The sequence below is a fragment of the Echiichthys vipera genome, assembly GCF_963691815.1.
Source record: "Echiichthys vipera genome assembly, chromosome: 10".
Taxonomy (NCBI): Eukaryota; Metazoa; Chordata; class Actinopteri; order Perciformes; family Trachinidae; genus Echiichthys; species Echiichthys vipera.
Genome location: NC_139835.1, coordinates 5,085,739 through 5,113,473, shown reverse-complemented (window position 1 = coordinate 5,113,473; position 27,735 = coordinate 5,085,739). Strand labels below are relative to the sequence as shown.

General features: G+C 39.6%; 1 protein-coding gene across 1 annotated transcript in view; it reads left to right on the top strand.

Annotated features, from left to right (window-relative positions):
• Positions 1 to 27,735, top strand: part of LOC310953262 (inactive dipeptidyl peptidase 10-like) — a gene marked incomplete at both ends in the record, with an annotated part of 178,181 nt that overhangs the window by 104,270 nt on the left and 46,176 nt on the right. Inside the window, 2 exons of the mRNA XM_083922227.1 lie at positions 14,129 to 14,240; positions 15,247 to 15,342. Coding sequence (XP_083778353.1) covers positions 14,129 to 14,240; positions 15,247 to 15,342 — 208 coding nt within the window. The remainder of the gene's footprint in view (positions 1 to 14,128; positions 14,241 to 15,246; positions 15,343 to 27,735) is intronic.

Sequence of the window (27,735 nt, the reverse complement as noted above, 5' to 3'; positions counted from 1 at the left end):
CTTCCCAACTAGGACCATCCGAGGAGCATGTAAAAGCACCATTAGCCTTGGCAGAGGTCTGCAAGTTCTAGTTGTATACGTATCTGACACTAAAATAACAGCTGAAGCCTCCTGACTGACTTTACAAGCTGCTCTACTAGGCCAACATCACATGAAAGACAGGCTTTTTTTACAAGTAACTTCAAACATTAACATTAATGAGATCCTGTTGGTAGATTTTGTCCAAAACTAAACCAACAAATCATTTGAAAATTTAAAGTCTGCTTATTTGAATGTGCTGGAGTATACTGTCAGACCAACCATCTGCTTGTGCAACATGATTGGCTGCTGACTGTTCAGGAAAATGGACACTGGTCACTGGTCGCTTTTTCTAATATTCACAATGCTTATGGTTTGGATATGCACCACTTAGAGAGAGAGAAGTGAAAGTTTTCATTGGATCTACAGTATTTTGGTACATATTTCAGCACCATGGACAGAGAACTGAGATCTAATTATCATTGTTTAAAATTTTTCAAAACACAGCAAGAAACTACATTATTTTAGTTTCAATTACATGTTTGAATTAATTTGTTACCGAAAACGGATTCCATAACACATTGTCGAAAATCATGCAGGAATAAACAAGTTGACTTACTGACACTCATATTCACTGATGGGCATGTAATGGACCTATCAGAGGTCTATTTTATTCTTATACAAATGGGCCCACATGAGTGCTTATTGTGTTACAATAGATTGTAATAATACTTACAATGGCAGCTTTCATACCTTGCCATAAACAATTGATGCCCATGGTCTTAAGTTCAAGTCATTGTGCTTAAGTCAAGATCGGGTTGCAAGTCTTTTTTGATGATTAATGACTTGAGTCACATCTCTGATGCATTTTAATTATAAGCTTGCATGAATTTAGATTTACTGAAATAAAAAAGCACCCCCGCCCACACACACACACAGCCCTCCACAACCACCCACCACTTTTTGAAATAAGCAAGCTGCGCCTGCTCGATAACACACTCTCGACATCGAGAGCAAGCAGCACTTCAACCGTGCTTGAAGCCTCCAGTGCTAATGGGATGCATTCCTCCTGTATCCTTTTCTGTGGTTCCACTCTGTGTTGAAGTGACTCACATATACTATATCATACTGAAGAACTCCCCACGGACTCAGTAAATAAGTAGTAATATATATATATATAAAATATTATTTGTTTTAACATTTTTCCCTACAACAAAATGTTTAGGCTCATTAAAGAGTGGTGGGAACATTCACGTTTACACCTGAAGTTGAAGCTGCTCTTTCAGTAATATACCGTACCATATATCATGTACAAGAAATAGTGGCTCAGCATCAAAGCTTTGAGAACATTTACAGGCTTAAGCTTTAGCATGATTGTTCATATACCTGCTGTAGATAACTTGTCTTGTGTAATTTCCGATAAATGACTGCTCGTCATCTACTAATATTCAATGCAATTAGTTCTGAGCCAGGCTGTTGAGGATGACAGCGCCTGGTGCTGAAATGATTTCAATTAAACATACTAAGTGATTAATACAGAAAAATAATAGAATCCACTTTACCGAAATAAAGCAAGTATCCTCTGAATCCAAACATGAATATAATTCAATTCTACAGATTTAGTCTATTTAAACAACAACGTTCTGTCTCATGAACAGAAATATGTGTTTTTTATAAACATCTCCATTATCTTAGTACAAAACAGATTATATTTTTGAGTCTTTTTCCCAAAGTGTTCACACAAGCCACAACAGTTCTGTGGGGCAACACTAACTAATGTGAAAAATGACCTCCTCCACCAACCTGTGGATGTTGGATGAGATACTTGATACGTTGTACATCAACTACTTTATCAAAGTTTCTTTTGCTTATGTTTCGTGATGGGCAAATGAAGCTTCATTAGGCTGTAGGAGAATAAGAGAGAACTATACGTATTATAATAAATTAATGAATCACCTTATTAGTATTAAGTATTAATTAGGCTAACTTATATTCCTTGTTAAAAAGTGTGGACTAAGCCCGATGGAAACCTAGTCACCTGCAAGAATTAAAAAGAATACATTTCTATCAGTTACTCTTATCAATTAAATGTATCAATTAATTGTATTAATCAATTTCTATCAATCTCAATCTGAAAATGTTTGTTCTCGTGAAACAGTGACCTCAAAACTTTGCAAAACAGAAAGAAAGCCAACAGAAAATAGCTGAGGTTTTGGGGGTTTTACTACAAAAATATGAATATATTTAAATGCATGATAGATTATAACATGAAACAACACACATGAGAATAACAAAGAAAATGAATGGGCATGGTAAAAGCTATGATATGGAATTGCAATTTCTAATCATACCTTCATGGAAAGTAAATTTTAATATCAAATAGCCAGTGGTCACCAGATCTGCACATTAAAGCACCAACAACGTCATCTCACCAACTCAGCTTTGTAGAAGGGGAATCCAAGAGGAAGGAGGTGTATTTCACAGTTTCAGAGCAGTCTTCCAGACATGCAGAACAATGGCTCCCTCCCGAGGTGCAGGGCTGGCAGAACCAGGTCGTTGGAGGATTTGTCAGAGGCCAAGGAGTGGACGGGCTGTCCAACAGGGCGGCATGCGATAGCCTCTCGATAGGGGACGCTTCACTGTGGCACGGATATTCAGCGGTTGTCACTTTCCTTGTGAACCCTAAGGCTTCGGCTGAACCGACAGCTTTGAGTTAGGTGGATGAGAGAGTCAGTTGGTCGTTGCGAGCTCTTGGTGAAAACATTATTTTGATAGAAACTTACTAAAGGGGAACTTTGCACTGTTGACTAAAGTTTGATTTCTCCAGCCAAGATAAAATAAGCTTGTTCTCAAAAACACGAGCACTTAAAACAACATTTGACTGACTAATAAAATGTTATTAATCAAATAAAACACTGAACTTCATTGAAAAAAAGTCAGGCAGAAAGTTACTTATAAGAATAAAGACAGAAATAAACTAGATATATGTTACAAAATAAAGATAAAGACTGTACAATAGACAAGACTAAGACAAAAACTACGACAAGTCTAGGAGTCTAAAGACTGAGGAGACAAAAAGACGACAAAGACTAAGAGGAATCTTAGGAGACAGCTTGGGTATTTTTATCTTTAAGTCCAGTTCTGAGGTGTGGCCTGGATAATGATATGCATTCATTTTCCCGCTCAAAGTGGGAGAAACTCCCTCTTTCCTTTGTTCCAAAAGAGGAGGATTGGTTTGCATATACATACCAAAAGACCAAATTTGTATTAATTTGAACAGTCAATGAGCACAGTAACACATAATGTTAGCTTTCTCTCAGTTAATAATACCGGTGAAATGTCAGTGACACTATGACGTCAACAAATAACATATATGTAAAAATAATCATTCTGTGATAGTAAATATATTTTGATAATGTGTTAAAATAAAATCCTCAATGATAATATATGGTATGATTGAATGATACATGCATACAGACTGGTAAAAACTTAAAATATAATCCTTGGTGGATCCTTAATGTCAATGCTTACATGATCAGGTTAAATATCACCACATTTCTGTAACTTTGGCGTTATTTGTCCTAGAAAAAACATTTCTGATCAGACTGGCATCTAGGGGCAAAGCTATATAAACCGCTTTTTAATTTATTTTATGGGCCCACTAGAGGCTGTTCTTCGTTCAGCACACTGAATAATCATTCATTGAGGTTTTTTCTTTAAACCAAGAACTCCATCTAGTGGGCTCAGAAAATGATTCATGAAGCCTGTCATGATTCGTGAAGTCAGTCAGTTTATCTTTCCTCTAGTGATGTCCGAATGAAGCTTTATGAATCATTAGTTATATTTGGTGAGCCCACTAGATGGAGAACTTGGTTTAAAGAAAAGGGCTCACTGAATGGTAATTCAGGGCGCACTCACACTGTCCTTCCGCACCGGGCCAAAACAGGTTTTACGGGTAAAGCCTAGCTCGTTTGACCAGTGTGAGTACAACCGCTCCGCGGCTAGCTGCGGACAGCTGGCCGTCCACGGCCCGCCTGAGAGAGGTGGGCTTTTGTAAAGCTTGTTTGCACATGTACAAGCACGAGTGTGCGCACGTGTACGAGCACAAGCACGACGCCTACGGCAGCTCTCATGTCATTTTATGTGAAAAAAAAAAAGTTGGACCATGCGCGGACATTTAACAACAACAACAATGGCGGTGAAAGGTTCACGTTGGTGTGATGCGGAGGTGGCGTGTTACTGCAGATTTGGGCGGATGAAAATATTTAAAAACAGTCCGACAAGACGCACAAAAATTCAAAGGTCTATGGAAAGATTTGTAAACAAAGCGACGCATCGCGATGACGTCAATCAATACGTGTGACGTGTTACGGCGTGATGACGTATGGACAGGCAAGAAGCATTTGCGCAAAGCCTAGGCAGTTTGAGTACAAACGGGCTGGCCAGCGGGGGGAGAGGGAGGGGGGGACAGGTACCCTAAAGCCCGGGGCGCGGTGCGGAAGGACAGTGTGAGTGCGCCCTCAATGTGTTTTCAACCCTTTGTTGAACAGAGAGCTTCATCTAGTGGACCCAGAAAATAATGAAAATGGTTAATGAAGCATAATTTGGACATCATTTGGAGCTCCATCTAGTGGCTTCATTTGGACATCACTAATCTCCACCACTGTTCATTTCCCTTGCAGCTGGAGATAAATAAAATGTGACCAGACGTCTTGGGGCCAGTATGACTATAAGGTGCCTTTGGTGTACTCATTACATATACATTTAGCAAAATAATGAAATTATGAGGTTTACTTAGTAATGACCAACGATTTATACACCAATGTTGATTGCTCTACCGCTGCAAGGGAAACTGAGCTTCCCATAAAATGTCACCCAAAAAAAAAAAAAAACTGGTGAAATATGTGCTGCTGTGTGTACATTTCATTGATTAAAAATGTGGTAGAAAGCCTTCATCTTTTGTTCAGAGTCATCTACTTATTACAGGTAACTAGCACAACTTCCTTCTCATTCATCCCCACAGCTCCACAGTGCTTCGCACAGTCAGACGCTCAGCTTCTACTGACTTCAATGGGGAAGCGTAGAGCGGGTTGTTCCACTGCAGCCAAACTAGACGCTCATTGGATAAATGCTGGGCTTTGTCCCTCCCATCGGAGGCTCAGCGTCTCTGGGGGTCTAAGGGCAGGCTTGGCTTCTGCATGATGATTGGATGAGCTGTCTAGGGCGGAAACCTTTTTTGATTGACAACTAAATGATCGACTCAGCGATCTTGAGGTATAAACATCCACCGGAGCATTTCCCAAGTTTTTCATTCCGTTGTTCTGAACTGATCCGGATTAACCGATCCCCAGCGACTTCGTCTTTGTTAAAAACGACTAGGGTTGTGTTTGCCAACTCAGTTCTGTCACTCTGGGGTTTCTTTCCCCAACGAGCAGCGGCAGCTGTGGAGCTTCTCCCCCCGTCACTAACACTCACACTCACACTCACAGGTGGTCACACTTCACAGTAGCCTGGCACAACTTCCTTCTCATTCATCCCCACAGCTCCACCGTGCTTTACACAGTCGGACGCTCAGCTTCTACTCTACTCTACTGACACTCACAGGTGGTCACACTTCACAGTAGCCTGGCGCTGCAGCTCCAGCTGGGCCACAGCCATTTAAGCAGCCTAGCTCTGCTGCCATTGAGAGGACACTGGTCAAGTCCCTGGAAAAGACGCCTAGTTGGTACGACAAGGTCACAGATCATTTTCTTTTAAGCAACGAAGGATAGAATTTGCATTCAAATTATAACCAAACACAAAGGCCGGAAAAATTAGCTTCCCCTCCTTGAAAGACCAGCTCATAACTAACGAGTGTAATATGTCATTAAATGACACAACATTAAAATAATTTTGATAAGTTGTTATTGTCCTCATAATTGATAGATGAAACAAGTCATCTTGACCGTTAATATTCAATTTTCATAAAATATTACACTTGCATGTATCTCTACAATTGCTGTTTACCATGTCATTGTGGGTTGACTGCCTCTGTAAGAAACCAGCTGACCCAGAGCCAGCTAATCAGTGACATCACCACCATCAGTTTGTCTTTCTATTAAGGAGATTGAAACAACTACAGCAATTACAAAACATTTCAATGCTTACTTCCTAATTTTCATCATATTGTGTTTGTAGTTGGATGTTGTTAAGCTATCCACCACAGGAGTGAAACATTAATTAATATAAAAACTTTTCAGAAATTCACAACATATCTGCTAAACAGCACACAGTAACCTTCAACAATTTATCACTTTGCTAACTGAAGGTACATTACATTCCAACTAAGCCAAACATGTCCACCCTGTTATTGTCCTCTAAAGCCATCATGACAGACAAGACATATTTTGCAGTAATGTCATTATCATCTTTGCATTTACTAAAATATACTGTTGAGAAAGGGACTAAATATCTACCTGAAAATGTAACATAACATATTAATTTGCTCCTGTATTAATGTTGGGGGTAGCTACTTTAATTGTGTGCACTCTGATGGATGAAACACCAGTCATAAACTGAGATATAGCCTATAGTTTTAATTTAGAGGAAAATTTCTTAAAAACACCTGAGCACTGCATCAGATGTAATAGTACATCACTTGCACTATTTGGAATTGTTTTATTCATCATAAAATTATAGCTTTGATTAGACAGAAATATGTGCAACAATATATACAAACAACAATAAGGCTAAGTAGAACTATGAGAATTCTATTATTATAATAAAGCATTTCAGATTTAGAACTTTATCCTGGTCCTCTACCTGTATGCATAAGATGACCCTGTTAATGTCGAGGATGAGTAATGAATCCATTGTTGCTCCATCTGCACCAGGTTGGTTTATTGCCCTCAGTTTAGAAGAAGGCTATACTTTATTAATCCCTGTTGGGGGAATTCAGATTCAGTTGCACACAGACGCACAGACACAGACACAGACACACACACACACAAACACACACACAAACCCGTTATACACAAATGCACACACAGGAACTGTAGATGTGCATTATTGTTTATAGAGAGATAAAACATTAGAGTGATGGGGCTGCCATAGTCGGCTGCTCCTCGCAGTTGGGGGTTTGGTGTCTTGCCCAATGGAACCTGCCCAGGAGGTGAACTGGCACCCTCTGGCCACACTCAGGTCCCCAAACTAGTCCCTCATAACAGAGCTACTGCTGCCATGGAGATTACATTTGCAAAGATTCCAACATTCATGGAAAAGCCTTTTTATTCAACCAAAGAACATCTCCCACTCACAGTTTCTCTTAATATTCAGTGTCCTGAATAACCACTGAAGCACAGCATTCCTCCCTTCTTTTATATGACAGAAATGTCAAGTGGTCCCAGCTCCCACACTCAAAGCAAGGTGATACATTATGTTTCAAATTCAGCATTTGGGATATTTATTAGAACATTTCGCTCTGCCAATTCATCATGTAAATGCTGTTCCTGTCCACCTAAGTGCTCAGTAAAAAATATCAAATGCAGGTACAGGATGCACTTCATTTCTTTAGCTTGTCACTGTCAACAGATGAGCATGCTCAGGTTAGTCTGGTTAAATCGATTTAATATCCATGAAGCCAAAACTACTCTGAAAAGAGCATTCAAGACCACTTAAGACTGAGAATAAAGTTGGTCCCAGGTCTGATTTTGGCAGGATATATGAGGCTCATCTTTCTTTACAACATTAATAAATGAGGAGTTAATAGGGGAGAATGAATAGGGGAGAATAGATAGTATTGTATACAGAGTGACAGTGTATATACCTACAGTATAACACCTGTCAGTGATTTCTGTATTCTGTATTCACCACTCTGCTATTACCACTATGTCAGTATAGTGCTGCTATAATATGCTGCTTGCAATGTCAGAATAGGGATTTTGGGGATGAGTTTTGCAACAACCCCAGACACAAGGAAGAACTCTGAAGTAAGGCCAGCGGTTTTTAGCTCAGTATACATATGTATGTATATGCAGGTAATATGTATATACATATGTCATACAGGTATCTACAGGTCGTCAAAAACACATCAGGACAGATGTTTTTAAACCTTTATGGCAGAGTTGAAGGAGTTTGTGAGACAAAGATACTGAGGAAGGTGAAAGGGCAGGCCCATGTCAGTGTTCTGAAAACAACAGGTAGTTAGTAATGGTAGTGTAGCCCACTGATCTGGCTACTTTATAAACAGGGTCAACATCAGTCTGTGAAGTTTAGGTACTTTAGAACCGTTACTGCCCTTTGTGTCAAAGCTCACCCTGCTTTTTTGAGTCACAATCTGAACACCGAAATGAAGACATATTTTTAGATGCACTGTGACTTACACTTCTCGAGAATATTATTATAGAAATCCCGAGCTGTTATACTGTAACTCGGTTGGGGTGCACTTTTTTCAATTTTGTGGTAGGGGAGTGTTAGACTTTGGAGGCTCCTAGATTGAGATAAGACTGAAAATTGAAAAAGTGTCCTCTGAAGAATAGACCTGCTTTCACAGAACCGAAATCCCTAGTTAGAAGACTGAATGCCGTAATTGGTAGGCTCAGCCATGCCATAGGCAATAGTGAAGTATGTAGTGTCCGCCTAAGGCTGACTTGTTTTGAAGCTCCCAGAAAAGGAGTTACCGGATAATTTTACTTCATGCCCTGGCTTTTAATCCATCAATTTTTCAAGGCACTTGGAATTTAATCTCACTTACATGTTTTGGTTGTGGGAGGAAACCCATGTGACAATGCAATCTCACATAAAGACCCTGTCCTGAGCACAGGTTGAACCCAGAACCTTCTCACTGAGAGGCAACGGTGTTAGCCACTGAGCTGCTGTGCCGCTTCTGGAGATCTAAACTGGTACATATGGCAAGCCTGACCATTTTCTTGACCAAGTAGCAGCACCTTTCAATAACACATTCTGTACTGCAAAAAAAGCGTCTTCTCTGAAAAGCTACAAAGGATTATATTGTTGAAAATGTGCATGTCATTGGAAACATAATTGTACCACTGCTTGAATTAAGAAGACAATGGCAAAAACCGGACACAAGTTTGCTTTGTGAAAATTTCCAGCTGCCCAGCAGTTACTTTTCAATTGTTAACTGCCAAACCAATAAGAATGATGAATCACAAAAGTTTAGGCTTGGCTCAAGGCTTGAATGCTGGCGATTAATAACCTGGGATGAAAGGAATTCTTGCCAAAATCTTCTCTGTTTTCCAGGACAAAATACCGAATAGGTTTTTGTGTCTGTGTGTACCTGAGTCTTAGTATGGAATGGGCATCGTATTGCACAATACAAACAAAACAGTAGTCCACGCTCAAAAACATTGCTTTGTAGCTCTGTAAGTGGTCAAGAACTACCTCAAGTATTGGAACAAAGATGCCTTCTCCAAAACTCATTAACAACACCAAAAGATATTGTCCAGCAGTAGTCCAGCCTTGGCCAGTTTGTATTTCTGTAATATTAATATTTTAGCTGAATGCGCAGAGTGCGAAATTTGTCCATGAAATTGATGTAGACAATTCAACAGAGTACACAGCTACATTCAATAAGTGAACAAGATATCATCCTTAAAATGAAATGCGCCTGGTTCTCAACCCACAGAAACAATACAACAAAATGGCTTCATGCAATGTAATTTTCTTGCCTGTCAGTCCACACAATAAGATGAGATAAAAATAAAAGTTTGCGTAGGGAAACAGTCAGGGTGGTTGATGCGTCAAGACACAGGACTTTCACCCAGGAGACTGCTGTTAACCACGTTTAAAACTGCACCCATTTCAAAACATGCACCTGTCACTGGGACAAGAACATATTTTCCCCTTGAAACATAATCAAGGATGCAGTTTAGTTGTAAGGGAGCATGGTTTTTAGGAGACAGAGCTGATCGAATATATGGTAGATTACTTTTAATAGGAACTGTTGTTTCATTTCTGTCAGTAAAAATATTTTATGATTCATGTATTTCAAGTTGTTTTTTAAAAAAAAATCTTGATGTAGGAAAAGGTGTTTCTTTGTGACGGACTGATTGTCAAACACAATGAACACAATATCTGGTAGAAAAAGGAGCAGAAGCCTTAGAAATCAGCAGCTTTTAACCTCTTGGCCTAAAGGACATACATAAAGTTAGAGTGTGATCAAGACTAGATGCTGTTGTTTCTGATGTACTGTATTTTGCTTCTGTGTCACAGAGTTTATTCTATTTTAGTGTTTCTGTCTCCCAGCTGGAGTGGCTCTACTCAAGTGTTCCTGTGATCTGTATTATCTCGAACATACTACTCTATGCATGTTCCTGCAAAATTGTACTGATCTGCCAACTAATCCAGTGATAAGACAAAGCATTTGACTGTCAGGGTATTGTACACAGTGGGGACAAAGGCTTTATTTCAGACAGAGCTTATGACTGAGATACTAAGCTACTCTATAACACAATTCACTTTGTAGCATGCTTTCGGCGCAGTTCAATTTCTGCAACTGTGTATCTTCAAAACAGCACCTGGCACAATGCTACAGACAGTTGAGTGCATTTCAGTAGAAGTAAAAATCACATTTTGTTGTCACAAAGATAGGGTCAGAGATTGCATGTGCACTTCGTTTTCTTGGAAATGCTTTGCCTCTCTTGACAGGTGAGCAGGTGAGATACAGAATCATTGCATCTGTCTGAGAGTGTTGCTTTGTAACCAAGAAGCCTTCTAGCATGGTCCTGACAAACTGAAAAAACTTTGACTTGGCATCCTTAAAAAACAATCACATTTTTTTCTGACAAGGCAAGAGAAAACTGGCTTACCAGGTGTGTAGATAAGATAATGTTTGTCCAGTCAATGTGACTTTAGAGATTCTACCAAATAATCCTCTCACCTTCTTGCACTGGGAGTACTGAGAGTATTAACATATTGATAATGTTTACCTGTTAAAAATACAAGTGACAATCACCATAGACTTTGCATCCCCATGCCCCACTGGAATAGTAATGCAACATCATAAAAGCTGTTTTGATTTTTGTGAAATCTAACTTTGAATCAGACTGAGACATGAGCGTCCACATGAATAGAATAATGCGTTCTTTAAAATATTCTACAAAATACTGTATTACAGGTCCAGGAATACACCAAAATAAGTTCTTCTTTGGAGATAAACAATAAATTAATTGCTAAAATCAGTGTTTCATTTAAAAGCACGTTCAAGAGTGTATACTTCATTTGTGGCAGGAAGTCTAGTTAATTCTCAATTGGGATGGGCATTTTAAGTTATTTCCAGATTTAAAATCTCACATCTTATAATATTATAAATTGTAAAGATATAATGTTCAAGTTAGCTGCTATAAGAACTCTGACTCATAAAAATTTAAATTATATAACCATTTGATTTTTTTTACAATTTAACAACTTACTCTTTCATCCACACCCATTGTCACAGCTTAGGAAAGCACATTGCTATCCCTAGATGAGTGACAACTTTGTTCGTCAAATGTTCTGAAACCAGTTTAAAGAAAGGGGGAATTAGCAAGCTAGCTAGCTGGCTAGTCAGAGGAGCGTACCTACAGTATGTTCCCCAGGTCCTATGTTCCCTGCTTTGTATTTGACCAAGGAACATAGGACCCTTTTTTTAATTAAAAAAGGTCTGATGTTCTCCAATTTTCACAAGCTCAATGTTTGAAGTAAACTTAAAAGAAATGACTCTTAACAAGCAACATTTTTTTCATTGTTAATGGCTATGGCTAATTTTAAAGCTAAATGTGTAATTTCCCTTGACTTCTGTCTAAGCTGAAAGTAACGTGGGTGGGACAGTTAGTAATTTAAAATGCAGTTTATTGGTTTTGGAACATCAAATTTTGGGCAACAGGGTTGCTCAAATATACAGTATAGTATATTAGTCTATGGGGAAGTGTTGTTGCATGATAAATATTACTAACAGATGAGGAATAGATTAGTTTCTCCAGTTGGGAGATGGATATTTAGAATTGGCTCCTCTATATTAAAGATAGAGATATTTAATGTATTTCTTTAGATGTGATTTAAATGGTTTTTAAAATGGCTATGCAGCATCATTTGAACAACCCTTCATGGCACATTTTCACAGCAGGGTCTGTTAAGACTCACTGAATTCCTGAATATAAAAATGTACGCTATGAGGAACATAACGGCCTGTAAGCTCCGAGTATCACTGGAGGTTGATGAATAATGATCTGACAACAAAATCAAAATGGCAAATAATGTTCCTGACGTATAATGAGCGTTGCTCAAGTTAATGAGGCTAAACCAAACAGAAAAGGCAAAAACAACACAAACAAAATGAGGTTGATTCTAGACCGGAGGAGAAGTCCTCAATGTGGAAAATTACTTTTCTCTAGTGAGCAAATCAGAATTTTAACATAGAGAAGCTGCAAGGCTAAAGTTGCAGAGTAGAACTAAGAGGGTGTCGAGTCTAACCTTTGAATCTCCCTCCTAATGAAAAGTCTTGGAAAGCTAATATATCCATAAATACACAGACAGGCTTTCAGTAGCTCAGGACTCTGTAAGTGAGATAGATTTATTAATAACACTGCTCTGTCATTGCAAATGAAATAAGGCTGCATCTTTGGCTATGTTCACACTGCAGTTTCAATTGACCTGAATCTGATTTTTTCGCTCATATGTGAACCATATCTGATTTGCTTTTGACAGTGTGAACAGCACAAGGCCAATCAGAATTAGTCCACTTTTAAATTTGCTACTGAATCAGATACGTATCAGATTTTTTATTAATGCGACCGCAATCTGAACAGTCAGGTCACATTCAATGCGATTTTGACGTCATTCTGACTCGTGCTGCACTGTTTTGTAAATGAATGACAAATAAAGTTGATTGAAAAAAAAAAAAGTGTGCCACAGACGGGAGAATAAAAACAAACATGGAGGACAGCAGTGACGCAGGCGGCCAGTGAAGGGAGAGTGAAGGTTTAAACTTCATTAGTATTCGGGGTGACACTTTGCTGCAAGCTAGAATTGCCGCCTCACACTGTTTTTAGCATTAAGCCATAAAGTCCTACAATACCTGCTGCCATTGCCATGTTCGTTTCCATAAACACCGTTTCGCACCATTGCGGGATGTTATCAATGATCAACTGCGCTTTCAGGTCACTTTAGGAGCGTGAGCTGTTCACAAAGCAATCCGAAGACAGGTCACATTTAAAGACATAATGTTGACAGCCAAACAAAAAATCTGCATTAAGACCTGCAGTGTGAACATAGCCATTAATGTTAGGAAGATATATAGTTTGAGATATGTTCAACAATAGATCTGGCCTTCAGAGAATTGTTCTGTCCAGTTTAGACTGTGTACTGTAGCTTTCATCAAGTTCTGCACAGTGAGAGCAGGGACAACTTTACAAGCCTCTGGGTTTGTTTGAAGAAGTAGGTTTACTGAATCATGTGGAAAAAAACCCTAAGTAAAAGCATGAACAAGTGAAGGTTGTTTTTTCATGTTCTAGGTTTGAGTAGGCAGGTTTTACTTTCAAGGTCTCACAAGGTCTCACTCAATCGGCTAAGACACATTTGTCTTAGCTGATTGCGATGACCCACCTACAGAGGGACCTAATGTCTGTTACACACACACACAACATGCATGTACTACCAAAAAATAGTGAGATATAATATAGCTCTGTATAATCCTCTAGTTTCACTGTTCAATGAATTCTCAACCATCTACTCAGCTCTGTATTTCCTTTTCAGCTATATCTCCTGGATTGGAGAAATTATTGGAGACCAATGAGCAGTACATTTGTGTACTGATCCCTCAAGCTATCAGTCCAACCAAATTCACAGCATTTATAACAGGATAGACAACCTTGGTGATCCTTTTCAGTTTATTTTACCTAACATTTCCCTGCAGCCCTTTCAATTATACCACACTGAGTGGTTTGATAGAAGATAGAAGAAGAGAAAGGCCTTTTAACCACTGACGTTGAATCATTTATTTTGAAAGGGGTGGATTAAAATAAAAGAACTAAGGTTGAAGTAAAACTAATTCAGGCTTTAATGTGGTGCTACTGCTGTATCATCTCAATGACTGTATATTATTGACATGATGTTTTTTTCTCTTGCTGTGTAGGATGTTGGACCTATTGTACCGGATAAAAACTGGAAGGGCATTGGCATCTCCCTGCTGGTTATTGTGGCGGTGCTTTCTCTCATTGGTTTGTCCATTGTTCTGCTGTCAAAAGGTGAGGCTCTTAATGGATCCATTTGTTTAGATCAGTCACACAATTTGTGAAAAATGAATGCTTTCATTTAAAGTTGTACTCTTTTATAGTACTCTTATTTTCATCTATTTAATTGTCTTTTAAGTTACTATCTATGAAAGAGCAAGTTAAAACAATGGTGATTGATCATGTGACCCACAAATGAAAGCACTTTTTGTTGAGTATTCCAATCTGAGTGTCTGTGGCGACATTCCCTCTCTAAATGTAAATAAACCGCCATGTTAGTGACGCTGCTGACAGCGGTTGGTCTGTCGGCCCAGATTGTCACTTACAGTTATGATGCATTCACTTGTAATTTGAAATCGGGAACCTCAACTTCTGAGTCAGGCTTGTAGTAAGGGCAGAAGTGTAACAGGAACGTCAGTGTGTGTGTGTGTGTGTGTGTGTGTGTGTGTGTGCGTGTGTGTGTGTGTGTGTATGGATTTAAAAGGGGAACATATAGGGGACAGACTGGAGGTAGAGAGGTAAATGTGTTTCAATAAACAACAACAACAAAAGAGAAAAAATAAAAAAATTAAAAGAATAGTCAACACACATACTGACCGTGACAAGATGGAGGCTCTGAAAGAACAAGCTTGCCTGCAGTTACATCTTACCGCTAAAGAGGCAAACAATATGTGTTAGTTCTAATGGAGTACAACTTAAAGCAGTGTTTAGTCCAGTCATTTATAAAAATGCATTTTCCAGATGCAGAGGTAATTATTTTAACATATAACCTTATCCTTTACATGTTCCTACAGTACATCACGTTATACAGTATTTTTCTTCTGTGTGTGTTTGTACATATGAGTGTAGGAGTGTTAACATATCTGTGGTATTGATTTTCCCTGGGGGGTTTCTCAAACCTCTGTAGCTGTAGTTCATTCTGTATCAAATACATAAAAAACCCTTATTATTATGTTTAGTTTGTTTTGACAGTTGATAAATTGTTGATGGTTTATTATATATGTTTTCTTTTCTTCTGTAGATGATGGTGGTAAGCCTTTTGGTTCACAGTTGACACTGGATGACCTCTTTCAAAGAAACTTCCAAATACATGATCCTGGTGCCAAGTGGATCAATGGTAAGTATGTGACAAACCTGAAATTGTAACAGTTGTAAACACTTTAAATATTTGTATTTTGCAAAACCCAGATTCACTTTCACTCACTCATCTTCAGCCGCTTTTCTGGGGTCCGGTCACGGGGGCAGCAGCTCTAACAGGCAACCTCAAACTAATGATGTCCAAATTATGCTTCATTAACCTTTTTCATTATTTTCTGAGTCCACTAGATGGAGCTTTCTGTTCAACAAAGGGTTGAAAACACATTGAATCACCCTGTGAATGTTCTCATTTGTCCAGGTCATCCTTATCCTCAAAGCAATTTCAGTCAAAAGCAACTGGACTTGGTTATTTGTCTAGGAAGATGTTTCACCTCTCATCCAAGAGGCTTCATCAGTTCATGTACACGTCTGACCAGGCTGGGATTAGTCCAACTAACTAACAACTAACCGATGACGTCATTGGAACCCTTTGTGCTCCACGTGCCAACGACCGTCGTTAGAGTGGCAGAAGTTGGTTTCGACTTTGTTAGTGCTCTATTGAGTCTTAACTACAGTCGTTGGAGTCACAGGAGGCCATTTGTGAACAGTTGTTCTTTGAGGTTAGATTGTTGAATCTTCTGGGAAGGGATGAAAGGGCTGCATTGTAAATTGGAGATATGACACAGATGGTGTCTCAGACCTCCTCTTCTGTTTAGCGATGGTTTCTCTACTTTTGCATAGATGGCTTCTTTTACGCCTCTTTTAAACCATCTGTCCTCTCTGTCCAGGACATTGAATCACCATTCACTGAGCCCTTTTCTTTAAACCAAGAGCTCCATCTAGTGGGCTCAACAAATACAACTAATGCTTCATGAAGCTTCATTTGGACATCACTACCCCAAACTTCCCTTTCCTGAGCCATATTAACCAGCTCTAACTGGGGATCCCGTTAGAGCTTCGGCTCAGCTCTCTTTCCGATTCTCTGGCCAAACTCACCCTCCATTTTCCCCTCACTCATGGACAAGTGTACTTGAATTCTTTCACTTGGGGTAAGGACTCATACCCTACCCTGAGTCAGCAATCTACAAGTTTCCTGCTGAGAGCCATGGCCTCAGATATAGAGGTGCTGATCCTCATCCCAGCTGTTTCACATTCTGCAAACCGATCCAGTGAGTGCTGAAGGTCACTGATACCAATGATACCATCAGGAGTACATCATCTGCAAAAAGCAATGATGAGATCACCAGCCCACCGAACTTCACGAGAGTGAAGAGCTGGTCTGTTGTTCCACGTCCAGGACTGAAACCACATTGTTCCTTTTCAGTCCAAGGTTTAACTATAGGACGATCCCCCTTTCCAGCACCTTGAAGAAAACTTTTCCACAGAAGCTGAGATGTGTGATACCTCTGTAATTAGCATACACTCTCTGGTCCCCCTTTTTGAACAGGGGAACCACTACCCTGGTCTGCCACTCCTTTCCCAGACTCCCACGCAATGTTGAAGAGACGTGTCAACCAAGACAGCATTTCTGGACATATCTCATCAATCCCTGGGGCAATACCACTTTGGACTTGTTTAACTACCTCAGTGACTTCGACCAGGGATATTGACGACAATCAGCCTGCAGCTCTGCCTCTACAAAAGTTGTTAATCAGATTCAGGAGTTCTTCAAAGTGCTCCTTCCACTGCCCGATTACTTTTGCAGTTGAGGTCACTAGCATCCCGTCCTTACTGTAAACAGTTTGGATAGAATGGGATAAGTCAGGTAGCTTCCCTGACCACCAGTGTCCACCAGGCTGTTCGAGGGTTACCGAAGGTTAAGAAGGCTGAATACTACAAACTGCTGGTTTGGGCATATGCATATGCACAAATATCCTCATCACCCACCGGGGTGGACTCAGCACTCAGCTGTGGGTTTGTGAGTATCCCCACACCCGCCCGGTGCTAAATCCCAGATTCATTCAACCATATACTTTTGTGCTACAATAGCTGCCCATCTGTTACACTTACAAGAACTATAATGAACCCCCATGAACATCAAAAGCTTTCAAATTATAATATGTCCAATAATATTCAATCTCACATCATTTAGGTAATGTGGAACTTTTGGTTGAGTTTGGAGTATACAACAAGAAAGATTGAGATGAGATTTCACCCACTTGAAAACCAACTCCTCTATCCTACAAACTGATGAATATGACCTACAGATCCATGATAGCTCACCAGGTAGGGCACATACCATTAAGATTAAGACTGACTCCTTACAGCAATAGCCTGGGTCAGGTTCACTATCCTTTGCGACATGTCATCCCCGCCTTTCCTTTCACTATCTTATAAAACAAATTCCTAAACAACAAAAAAAGCACCTTTGTTTCTGTTTTCATGATACAAGCCCTGGCCCCTGTTCTGTCCTAAATATACTACTAAATTGTTTTCCTTAATCAAGTTGCTGTGAATGTAATGACTGCCTCAGTTATGTTCAGAGGGTTTTAGTGTACAGCACCAGCAATTATGTTCCTAAAAATGTAGGTCCCCGTTCAATGAAATTGCCTGGGAAATTGTGCTGAGGTAGATCTGAGTGTATGGAGAGAGACTGGCTGCAGGTTGGAGATTGGGTGGTAGTTGTTGAGAGAGGAGGGATCCAGACCAGGTTTCTTTAAGATTGGGGTGACAGCAGCAATGATGTGTTTGTGGTGGATGGTGGGTTTACAAACCCTTTGACCAGAGACCAGGGTTCACATCCTTAGGTCGGTCTGTGGTTACGCTTATACATCAAAAACACTTGGGTTAAAGTTAGGGAAAGATCACAGTCTGAATTAAAAGTTAATATACACGTTGTCTTGTGCTTCTGCAGACTTTTTCTGTTTTAATTCAAGATCACAATGTTTGCCTAACTAGTGTTGCCAGTACTTTAACATAACATGAAAAAGATGAATAATGCGATTGTCATCTCAAGCAGATACTTTATTGCAAGATCATAATAATCAGGTCATTGATTATTTTACTGATATGTTCAGCATCTATATTTTTGAGAGATGTGTGGCTCGCAGGTCACCCAAGTCTATTTGATATATTTAAATTTGGTAAATGCCCCTGAGTTAAGGATGGGTCATCAAACATTTAAAACGGTTTTACTATAAGAGAAGAGACAGGGATTTAAATGTAACAATATTATAATGACATATATTTGGCATCGAGATAAATGAACAATTAACACAGGGATACCATATTAAAACTGTGAAAATGTCTTTTTTTATTTCAATGGGACCTTAACTGCTATATTAACATCAGAGAGCCATATCATCAGTCAAAAATTGGAAATGACACCTCTCAAGGGATACTTGGAGAGATGTTTGGTTTTACTCTCTATTGTCTTAGTTTCTCATTAGAACCTAATTTAAGAGACACCTTCTCTGCAGACACCGTGAATTACCACTTTTTGTAATGAAATGGTCTTGTTCTGTTCTTCTGTCTTGCTATTAACATTAGCGCTGTCAGGGCTGACAGGACTGCTGGTAGACTTGTCTCAGTCACAATCAATTTTCCACTTCTAAATGCCCAACCTTGCAAACATACCTACTCCGCTCAAATGTAACAGAAGTAATGTTCAGTAATCTTAGAAAAGTTGTCTTTACTTTTTTGTATTAAAATTCTCCCACAAAGGTTGGTGACATCAAAACATACATCTCTTTTGTTGTGAAGTTGAAAATAAGGAATATCAATGAACACTCAATGACTCCTTCAGCACAACAGAAAATACTGTCACTACCTTGTTGGAAGGTTGCTGTGATTATGTCATTGTAAGTGGTGTGCAACAGGTTGTAGATTTCCCGACAGTGAAATGAATTCACTTTGCAGCTAAAGCAACAAATACATTTCCAATCAACCATTCAGGTGGAGCGATTGACTGGATTTATTTTTAATTAGTTGCTTTTTTACCACTTAAGCAGCATAACAACTTGTAAACACACTGAGAAAGTCGGATGTTATGGCTAACATGTTAGCAAACATTTGCACATCCAGTATGCATAGGGCATTATAATACATTACAACACATGTTGATGTCCAACTGATAAATGTGAGTTAGTATTCAACCCTCTTTAGCTGCTAAATGCTCCACTTTTTTCACCAGCTAGTGGCTAATTTATAGGCTGAAAAAAGCTGCCTGCTGTGACTTGAATCACTGTTGATGAGGACAGCAGAGTTTGTGAGTGGGAAAATCAAAAATAATCAGCTAAAAGAAGATGCAATGCTCTGTAGAGCTGCACCAATCTGTGGGCTCTTCCTGCCTACTCTGCTATGGGGTTGGGCGAACGGATGAATATCACTTGAGAGAGCCGCTCCTCCCCTCCACACACCTGGGCCCTCACCACACACACACTCACACACACACACACACACACACACACACACACACACACACACACACACACACACACACACACACACACACACACACACACACACACACACACACACACACACACACTCACACTTGAATGTTCAATAATCCAGGCATTTATAGAAACAAAAAATACAAGTACGTTCAAAAATCTTTAGGTGCGTTTCCACTATGGTCGACTACCCAAAATGAGGTGGATCTATCTTGCCAAAAACAGGTGAGTGAGTTGCTCAGGAGGCCGTTTGAATGAGTAGAAAATGGCCCTGTAGGACAGCAGGTTCAAAAAATGTCCGCTCAAACCCCTGAGAGAAGCCTCGTTTCTGATTGGATGTTGCTCTCAGTGGGATATGATGTGTGGTAGTACAGACGCCACAGAAACACTGTGAAGTAGAGTAGATACTGTTATTCAGTGGTGTAGAAGAACGCAGCGCAGAAAATGATCTGGGCCCGCACATCTTTGCAAGAGCTTACGCCCGTGAGGATTCTGACCTGTGGTCCTTTGCTGCATGCTTCCTCTCTCTCTCTCCCATTTACACACAAACACATACACAACGCATCGCTGTATCACTGATGAGCTGATCACCAGTGAACAAAACCCATTCAGTGGTGCACGTCACCTCTGGACTCTCGTAAATCCCTTTCTGGCACCCACTCTATAGGGCTAGTGGAAACACAACTATTATCTCCACTCGAGCCTAGAATATTCCACTTCAGTAAGGCCTTTTCACACAGTCCACTTAATCCAAAAGAAAAATGTCCAATGAAAACCAAATATGGACTGTTATATCCTTCCCAAAAAAAATAAAATAAAAATACAAACTGAATTGCTGGACACTTTAAATGACACTCCCACGCTGCCACTCAACCCTTTGCTAATCAGGGATTTGCTGTGAATGCAGCAATTGTATCATATTTTCTTGTGTTATTTTATTCTTCCTTATGCTCAACCATTAATCTTTTCTTATCGCACTAAGCACTGTTTCAGTGACGGTCAAATGGAGCATTATTTCTGCTATTTGAAATGACAGGTAGAATACAAATATGAAGGCCAATTACAATGCACCTCTTTAAGAGCTTGATGAATGAATCTGCTCAATCTTTAAGACTACAAATATCTCGAACTGCAGCTTTAGAACAAGTGAGCATTTACCTTGTTTTGTCTCATATGCATATCAACAATAACACTGTAACTTTGTGGAAACAAATGGCACCTCCTCAGGCATATAGACAAGTACTCTGTCATGTTTGGTCAATGGCTCCAAGAAATATCACTTCACTGGCAGATTTATATTCTTTCTTTAAAAGAAAATTATTCTTATTACCAGGATATATTGTAGATTGCATTTGTTCAGATGGATCATTTGACATTTCACTTAGTCAATATCTACGATAACAACATGACAACATAATAGATTTTCTTTTAACATGCAGTCAGTACAGTTTATAAGAAGAAGACCAACAAAACAAATGAAAACATTATGATATAAGATGAAAATTGAATGACAAACAGAAAATGCATGTACTCAGCTATCGTTTTAACTTCATACGTATCAGCAATACAGAGTCTGGCTGCACTTTGAGCCTCTGCAAGTCAAACTTGCATTGCCCCAAAGCAAAAAATAATCATATTTCATCTGCAGGGTGTTGACAGGGCTATTGTATAATATGTAGTTAAGTATAGTATATATATAGTATAGTACTCGGCCAGTTGCTGACATTCTTGGCATCTAAACCTCACAGTAGTCATTTTTCGAAACGTGCCACCAACCAACTGGTATTTTCCACAGCATGGCAGACAGTGATTTGAGTGAATGAGTGATTGCACAATACTCACAGGAACATACAGGATGAGGGAGGTGCATGCACATTAGAATATAACTCATAACAAATACTCCCTGTATTATAGCTGAATACTTTTGTACATTCTAGAAATCATTATTTCTTATTTCACTCAAAGCTACGCAATCAGTTTTGTTTAAGCATACAATCAGTCAAATAGGTCAATTTGTAATGTGACAGGTGTAAGGCATGGTGATGAATCAGAGACTAATTGTCTATTTTGTTTTCTGGCTGCAAATGTCGCCATCACCCGCCTTGTTTTGTTTTTTGTTTTGTTTTGTTGCCTTTATTTCGAATATTTCTCCAAAAAATAATAATATACACATATGTGTACATACATGTGTTTCTAGCCTCAGCAGCGTCTATTTCTAGCAAAAGATCCACTGTACACTACCTGCCCATTACCAAGCAGCAAGTGAGGCTCACCGGATGTACACTGCTGGGATAAATCTCTTACACTATATGTTTTGCAAGAGGACCATCCACTTAGCGCCTCCTAAGACAATTGTGATTGATTTAAAGAAATACACACACATTCTTCTCCCAAGGTTGATAAGATGGTGTCGCTGGAACCTACTCTGGCGATAGAGTATGGTCTGGCAAAATGTGTCACAGTCTACTTATTGATAGTGTCCTTAGGTTATTACGTGCAAAAACATGCTTATTTCAGATGAGAATATGTTCGTCATAGAAAATAAGACTTTGTATCTGTGAGTGCAGGTGTTTTGTTTCTTTTATAATTTCACTGCCCCATCTATCTCATCATTATTTTAAATTAATGTGTTCTTCAATCAGTTTCTGTTTTAGGAAGATATGAGAAATATACAGTATTTGTATCTTTATACAAAAACATAATAAAATAAAAAAGTCAGTTGCACAGTTCCACTGCACAGTGAGCACTGGCGTCCGACGGCAATATAGATTTAATATATACTGTATATACAGTACATATCTCTCTGCCCACCCCTCTGGTTCTCAATGAAAGGTGCTGGTTGATCTGTTGTCTGGAACATAACCAGAAAAGCAGGAGCAGCATTTAACAAGATTAATTCATTGAGTTTCACGTCATTCTGCAACATATTCCATGCAGGGATGCATAAAAGCCCTTTTACCAATGCCTGTATGAGCACCATCCTGGGTTATGGTCCTTCAGAGCCATATAACACATTATAATACTATACTCACAGGCTGAGTTGTGTTTTGGAAAATAAATTGGTCCTTCTTGCGTGCATCATAAGGGTAAAAAGTTATAACCTTAAAGTCTCACTCCAGACACATTTTAAATAATGTAAAAGCACAAAACACACAGGGATGGAGCTGGAAGCACATCTCGCCTTTCTTCCTCATTGAGAAATTCTGCATCTGGCCTCGCCTGCCTACTGCTGCTTGTGTTTGTGATCATGCCCACGCTCGCACCTGTATTCGCTTTTACCAGAGGTTGATGTCTGCCCATGAAGCTAACGTTAGTGATCTGCAACTAAGTTATAGTGTCAGGGTCCTGAACCCGGTGTCAGTCAGACACAGACTCAGAGGAGGAATATGTTGTCACTAAAATCGACGACTATTAGACGTATCAATATGCTGTGTGGTTAGCATCTTTATTAGTTTTTGGTGTTTGTTGTCCACTAAATGGAGCTCAGGGGTCCGTTTCACAAAGCAGGTTCAAAAAACTCTGAGTTTAACCCTGAACTCTGAGTTGATCTACTCTGAGATAGGAAACTCTGAGTTTTCGGTTCCAGAACAGCAGATTTGCGTTAGGTTGATCAACTCAGAGTAGTTTGACCTGGAGTTAAGCGCGTGCACCACAAGTAAAAAAAGACAGCATCAATGGAGCCCTGATTCGACGAGTCACCATGGCAACGGGGAAGCGAAGGGCTACGCTACAACTGGAATTGTAAATATTAATGTGCTCATACGGTGAGTTTGAGCAGGTTTACACCGCTGCAGCAGCAAAAGAGAGGGAGACGCGTGGGAGAACATTGCTGCTCGGGTCAGTGCATAAGTTTAAATGTAGTCCTGTTGCAATCACAGTAATATCACAGGGGGAACTGCTTGAGTGGGAGCCTATTAGTTAATTTCATTTAAGTGCAACCCCAAAGAGAAGCGCACTTGGCAGCAGCTTAAGATGAAACATAAAAACATACAGGTATTCAAACAGGTAAAACATCGGCACAATCTCATGGTCACGCCTCATTTTGTGCATGTTTTACATGGTAAAGTTAATATTAAGGTAAGTGGCTTTTTTTTATTCAACATATAAATGTTGTATAAAAAACTCCCATTTGCAAAAAAACGCAGCGCAACACACAATATCTGCTGTGATATGAAACGGTACCGCTCAAAAAGAGAATTGCCTGGAAATGCAAGCACATCTATAATCAATAGTTTGATAATCATCTCCCGACGAATATTTAATTCTCTGCGCAGTAATGCTGCACCTTCATCCACGGGATCGTTATCAAAAGGACACGCCATGGTAGTGAAATAGTCGCCACCTAATATAACTTCTAATGACTGATGTTTGCAGTGATTTTCTGAAAAAACAGACGGAACTATACTACACCAAAACTCGCCCGCTGACTGAATGAATGAGGAAATCAAACACGGCTGAAAGAGGGCGGAGACAGAGAGAAACTCGAGGTTTTCTGAGAAAAACCTGGTCCCGACCAGGTTAGTTTCAGAGAGCATGTTACCATGGTAACTGACCGAGAGGTTAAGTTACCTCTCTTTGTGAAACAGGCTAGAGTTACCCCTCTGTCTCTGGTTTGAGTTACCTCCCTTTGTGAAACGGAAAACTCAGAGTTTCCCTCATTTCAGGGTTAACAGACTCAGAGTTTTCACTAAACCTGCTTTGTGAAACAGGCCCCTGGTCAGCAAAGGGTTCAAAACACACTGAATCACTATTCATTGAGCCATTTTCTTTAAACGAAGAGCTCCATCTAGTGGGCTCAACAAATACAACTAATGCTTCATGAAGCTTGATCTGGTCATCACTAGTACACATCACATATCAGACAGTTGTTGGTTTATTTACTAGTTACAACTATTTACAACTAAAGTTGCCTGGGATACATTTGATTCTGACATTTCAGAGAAGTGTGCAGACATCTCATCTTTTAGGAGAGGTTTGTAAAATCAGAAGAAAAAAACTTTTCTGAGTGGAGGGAGACTTTAAAATTCCTGATACACCCTGGATTGAAAATGTCAAGTCAACAATGAAAACCAGGTCTAGCGCTTGTACTGATACTATACTGTAAAACTTTCACCAAAATCTAAAGTTCAAGTGCTATATATGTGTCATATATCATTTGGGTAACAGCATCAACAGTGGCATACTGGGGGATTTTCTTTAATTATTGGCCTTACAAAACAAGTGGCAAGTCATTGGATAGCTGGGACACTTTTAATCACAGCTGAGATTGGATGTCGCCTTTATCCTCAGAGGCTTTATAGATGGAACTGGTGTCAACTCAGTAGGACAGTAGCCCCATTTTCCATTTATGCTTGCTGTAAAGTGTTTTATATAACCATTGATTTGATACACACACACTGCATGTAAAATATGCAGAAAGGATTGTGCTTTGTTTTACCGTGGGTACAGTTTCTGAATGACAAGAGCTCTTTTGAGAATTCCCTTGCATGTTGAACACTAGCAATCAATCTGTCTTTCATATTTATTTTCCTGTCATTATACTCAAAAGGGTTTTGAGTGTTTGCTAGTCTATAGCCCTCTTGTCTTGGAGTGATGCCTCAGAGCGTATCCATTGACATTTACATGAAACTGGGATCTTGAAATGATTTAGACCTGTCAAATGCATTAATGGAATTCAGGCCTCCCTGGACTGTAGTGTTGGTTTGGGATTAGACTGGAGTTATAGCAGGCACTCCTGTCATTTCCACTGTTGAAAATCAGAGCGTAATCTCATTAAGAGTTGTCAGATCCTCCTAAATGATTCTTTATTATTGTTGTTGTTTTCTTCTCTTTTGTCAAACTTCTCTCAGGGGCCCCATTGGCGTCATTCTTATCCTTTGCCTGATGTTGTTTCCTTATTGTTGTATTTTTGGACCTTTTGAACCCAAGAATCTTTGATGCAGGCTATCAATGTGATTAACAGAGGAATTCCTTTTGGTCCACTTGAGCCTGTGAAGGGACCAATGAAGCCAAGTATCCCTAATAATTATGTTCATATCTGCACCATGATTGCAACCGGTATCTGCCACGTCTCAAAGTCTGAGTCACAAAAGATACGATGCTAATGATATGACAGTGTAAGGGTCAAGGTGACAACTTTGCAGCAATTTGCCCTTTTTGTGTCTGTGGCTTTTCAACCAGAACACAGTGGGTAGCACAATGGCAGAGAGGAAAATGGGACAAACTACAAGTCCTGACCGACAAGGTAAAGAGGCATTCCTCAAAACTTCAGGCAAGGATAATGAGGCTTAAGGCAAAAATTTAAACGCATTGCTTACTGAACCAAAACACAGTATATAATTTACATTTAACATTTGAACCACTACATCGGGGCCATCAAATGGATTACACTTCATCTTGAGGGATATATGTGTCCAACAAATATTGAGATATTACATGAAACTGAATATCAACCTGCTGGTGGCGCATTCTGCTGCACTACAAGTTAAACAGTTGAAATGATTTGAAATTGAACACTGCTTACCATTTAACTGTCAAAACACAATCATCCTAGAGCGTATTCTTAAATCTTAACATTAGTACATTTGACGTATTGAACTGATACGAAACCACGAAACATCAGCTATTATATTAAAACCAGTGGCCATCAGGATGACAGGGAGATTTCCTGGTCGGCCGGTGACAGGCACATTGCGTTACATCTACATTTCACTCATGGTTGCTAGAGTGTCAGACTCACTCTCATTAATCCAGCCTACTGATTTTTGTTTTTGTTTGTTTAGTTTTACGCACACACACACACACACACACACACACACACACACACACACACACACACACAGAGTGCTGTCATTTAACTTGTGTCTGAATAACAACAGTCTCAGTCAAGACAATTGTGTGATTATGACTTTTGCCATCTCGTGGTCATATTTCCGTTAAGTCCTGGTGGAGGGGATGGGTTGGGCCAGTTGTGGGCCCTTTGTGGGCCGGTGGTGGGCTGGTGAAGTCAGAATTGTCCCGGTGGATTTTTATGTCCCACTCCACCTCTGATTAAAATTCATCATTATTTACAGTTTTTTACGATCGAATAAGCACAATTTTGATTGTTTTGTTTTGTTTAGCAAAACCCAACACACGAATAGCACAACCACATACCCAATTAGCAAAACACTTTAACTCCTTTGCAAAATGAACCACTCTTGTAAAAACTATACACTAACTTATCATAACCATATTTTTTTACCATATGAAACACACACGTTGCATATGACTTAACTCTGTTTGCACCAGTTACACTCTGCTGTTGAAAACCTTAAACACTTTCGGCTAATTTTGCTTCTAAGTGCATAGAGTAGTATGGGTGAAGCACACAGTGAATTTGCAAAACATCGCTCGGATTTGCACAACTGTAAACACAATGTCTGCTCACACTTTTTGCAAAACAATACACACAGTGAACACTTGTATGCATTACTGTAGACACCACACAGGATACAAGACTAATGCTGTTGACAATGTTATTTTTTTTTTTCAATATACTCAAGCCAACATGACGAAAAAAAAAATATTTCCCAGTTTTCATGAACATAACATTTTATCCTGTACAAAAAAAGAACCCCCCCAAAAAAGAAAACACAGCACATAAATTGCTACTGTTGGTCTCTTCTCCTAGCTGGATCTGGCCAGAGAATTTCATCCACATCACAGGCAATATCCTCATTTGCAAGACAGCGGGGAAAGAATCGCCGTGCATGCCGTATCCACCCCTGTATGGCTGTGGCCTCAATCTGGTCACAGGCCTCCTCCATGGCCTGAATGAGGGCTACCCGGGCCAGGGGGTGCAGATCGTAAACCTTCCACCGCCATGCCGAGAAAAATTCTTCAATTGGGTTAAGAAATGGAGAATATGGTGGCAGGAAAAGGACTGTGAAATGTGGGTGCTGCGTAAACCAGTTCTGAACCAGAGCAGAGCGGTGGAATGAAACATTGTCCCAGGTGACAATGTATTGGATCTGCATGTTATTTATGATTGTGAGGTT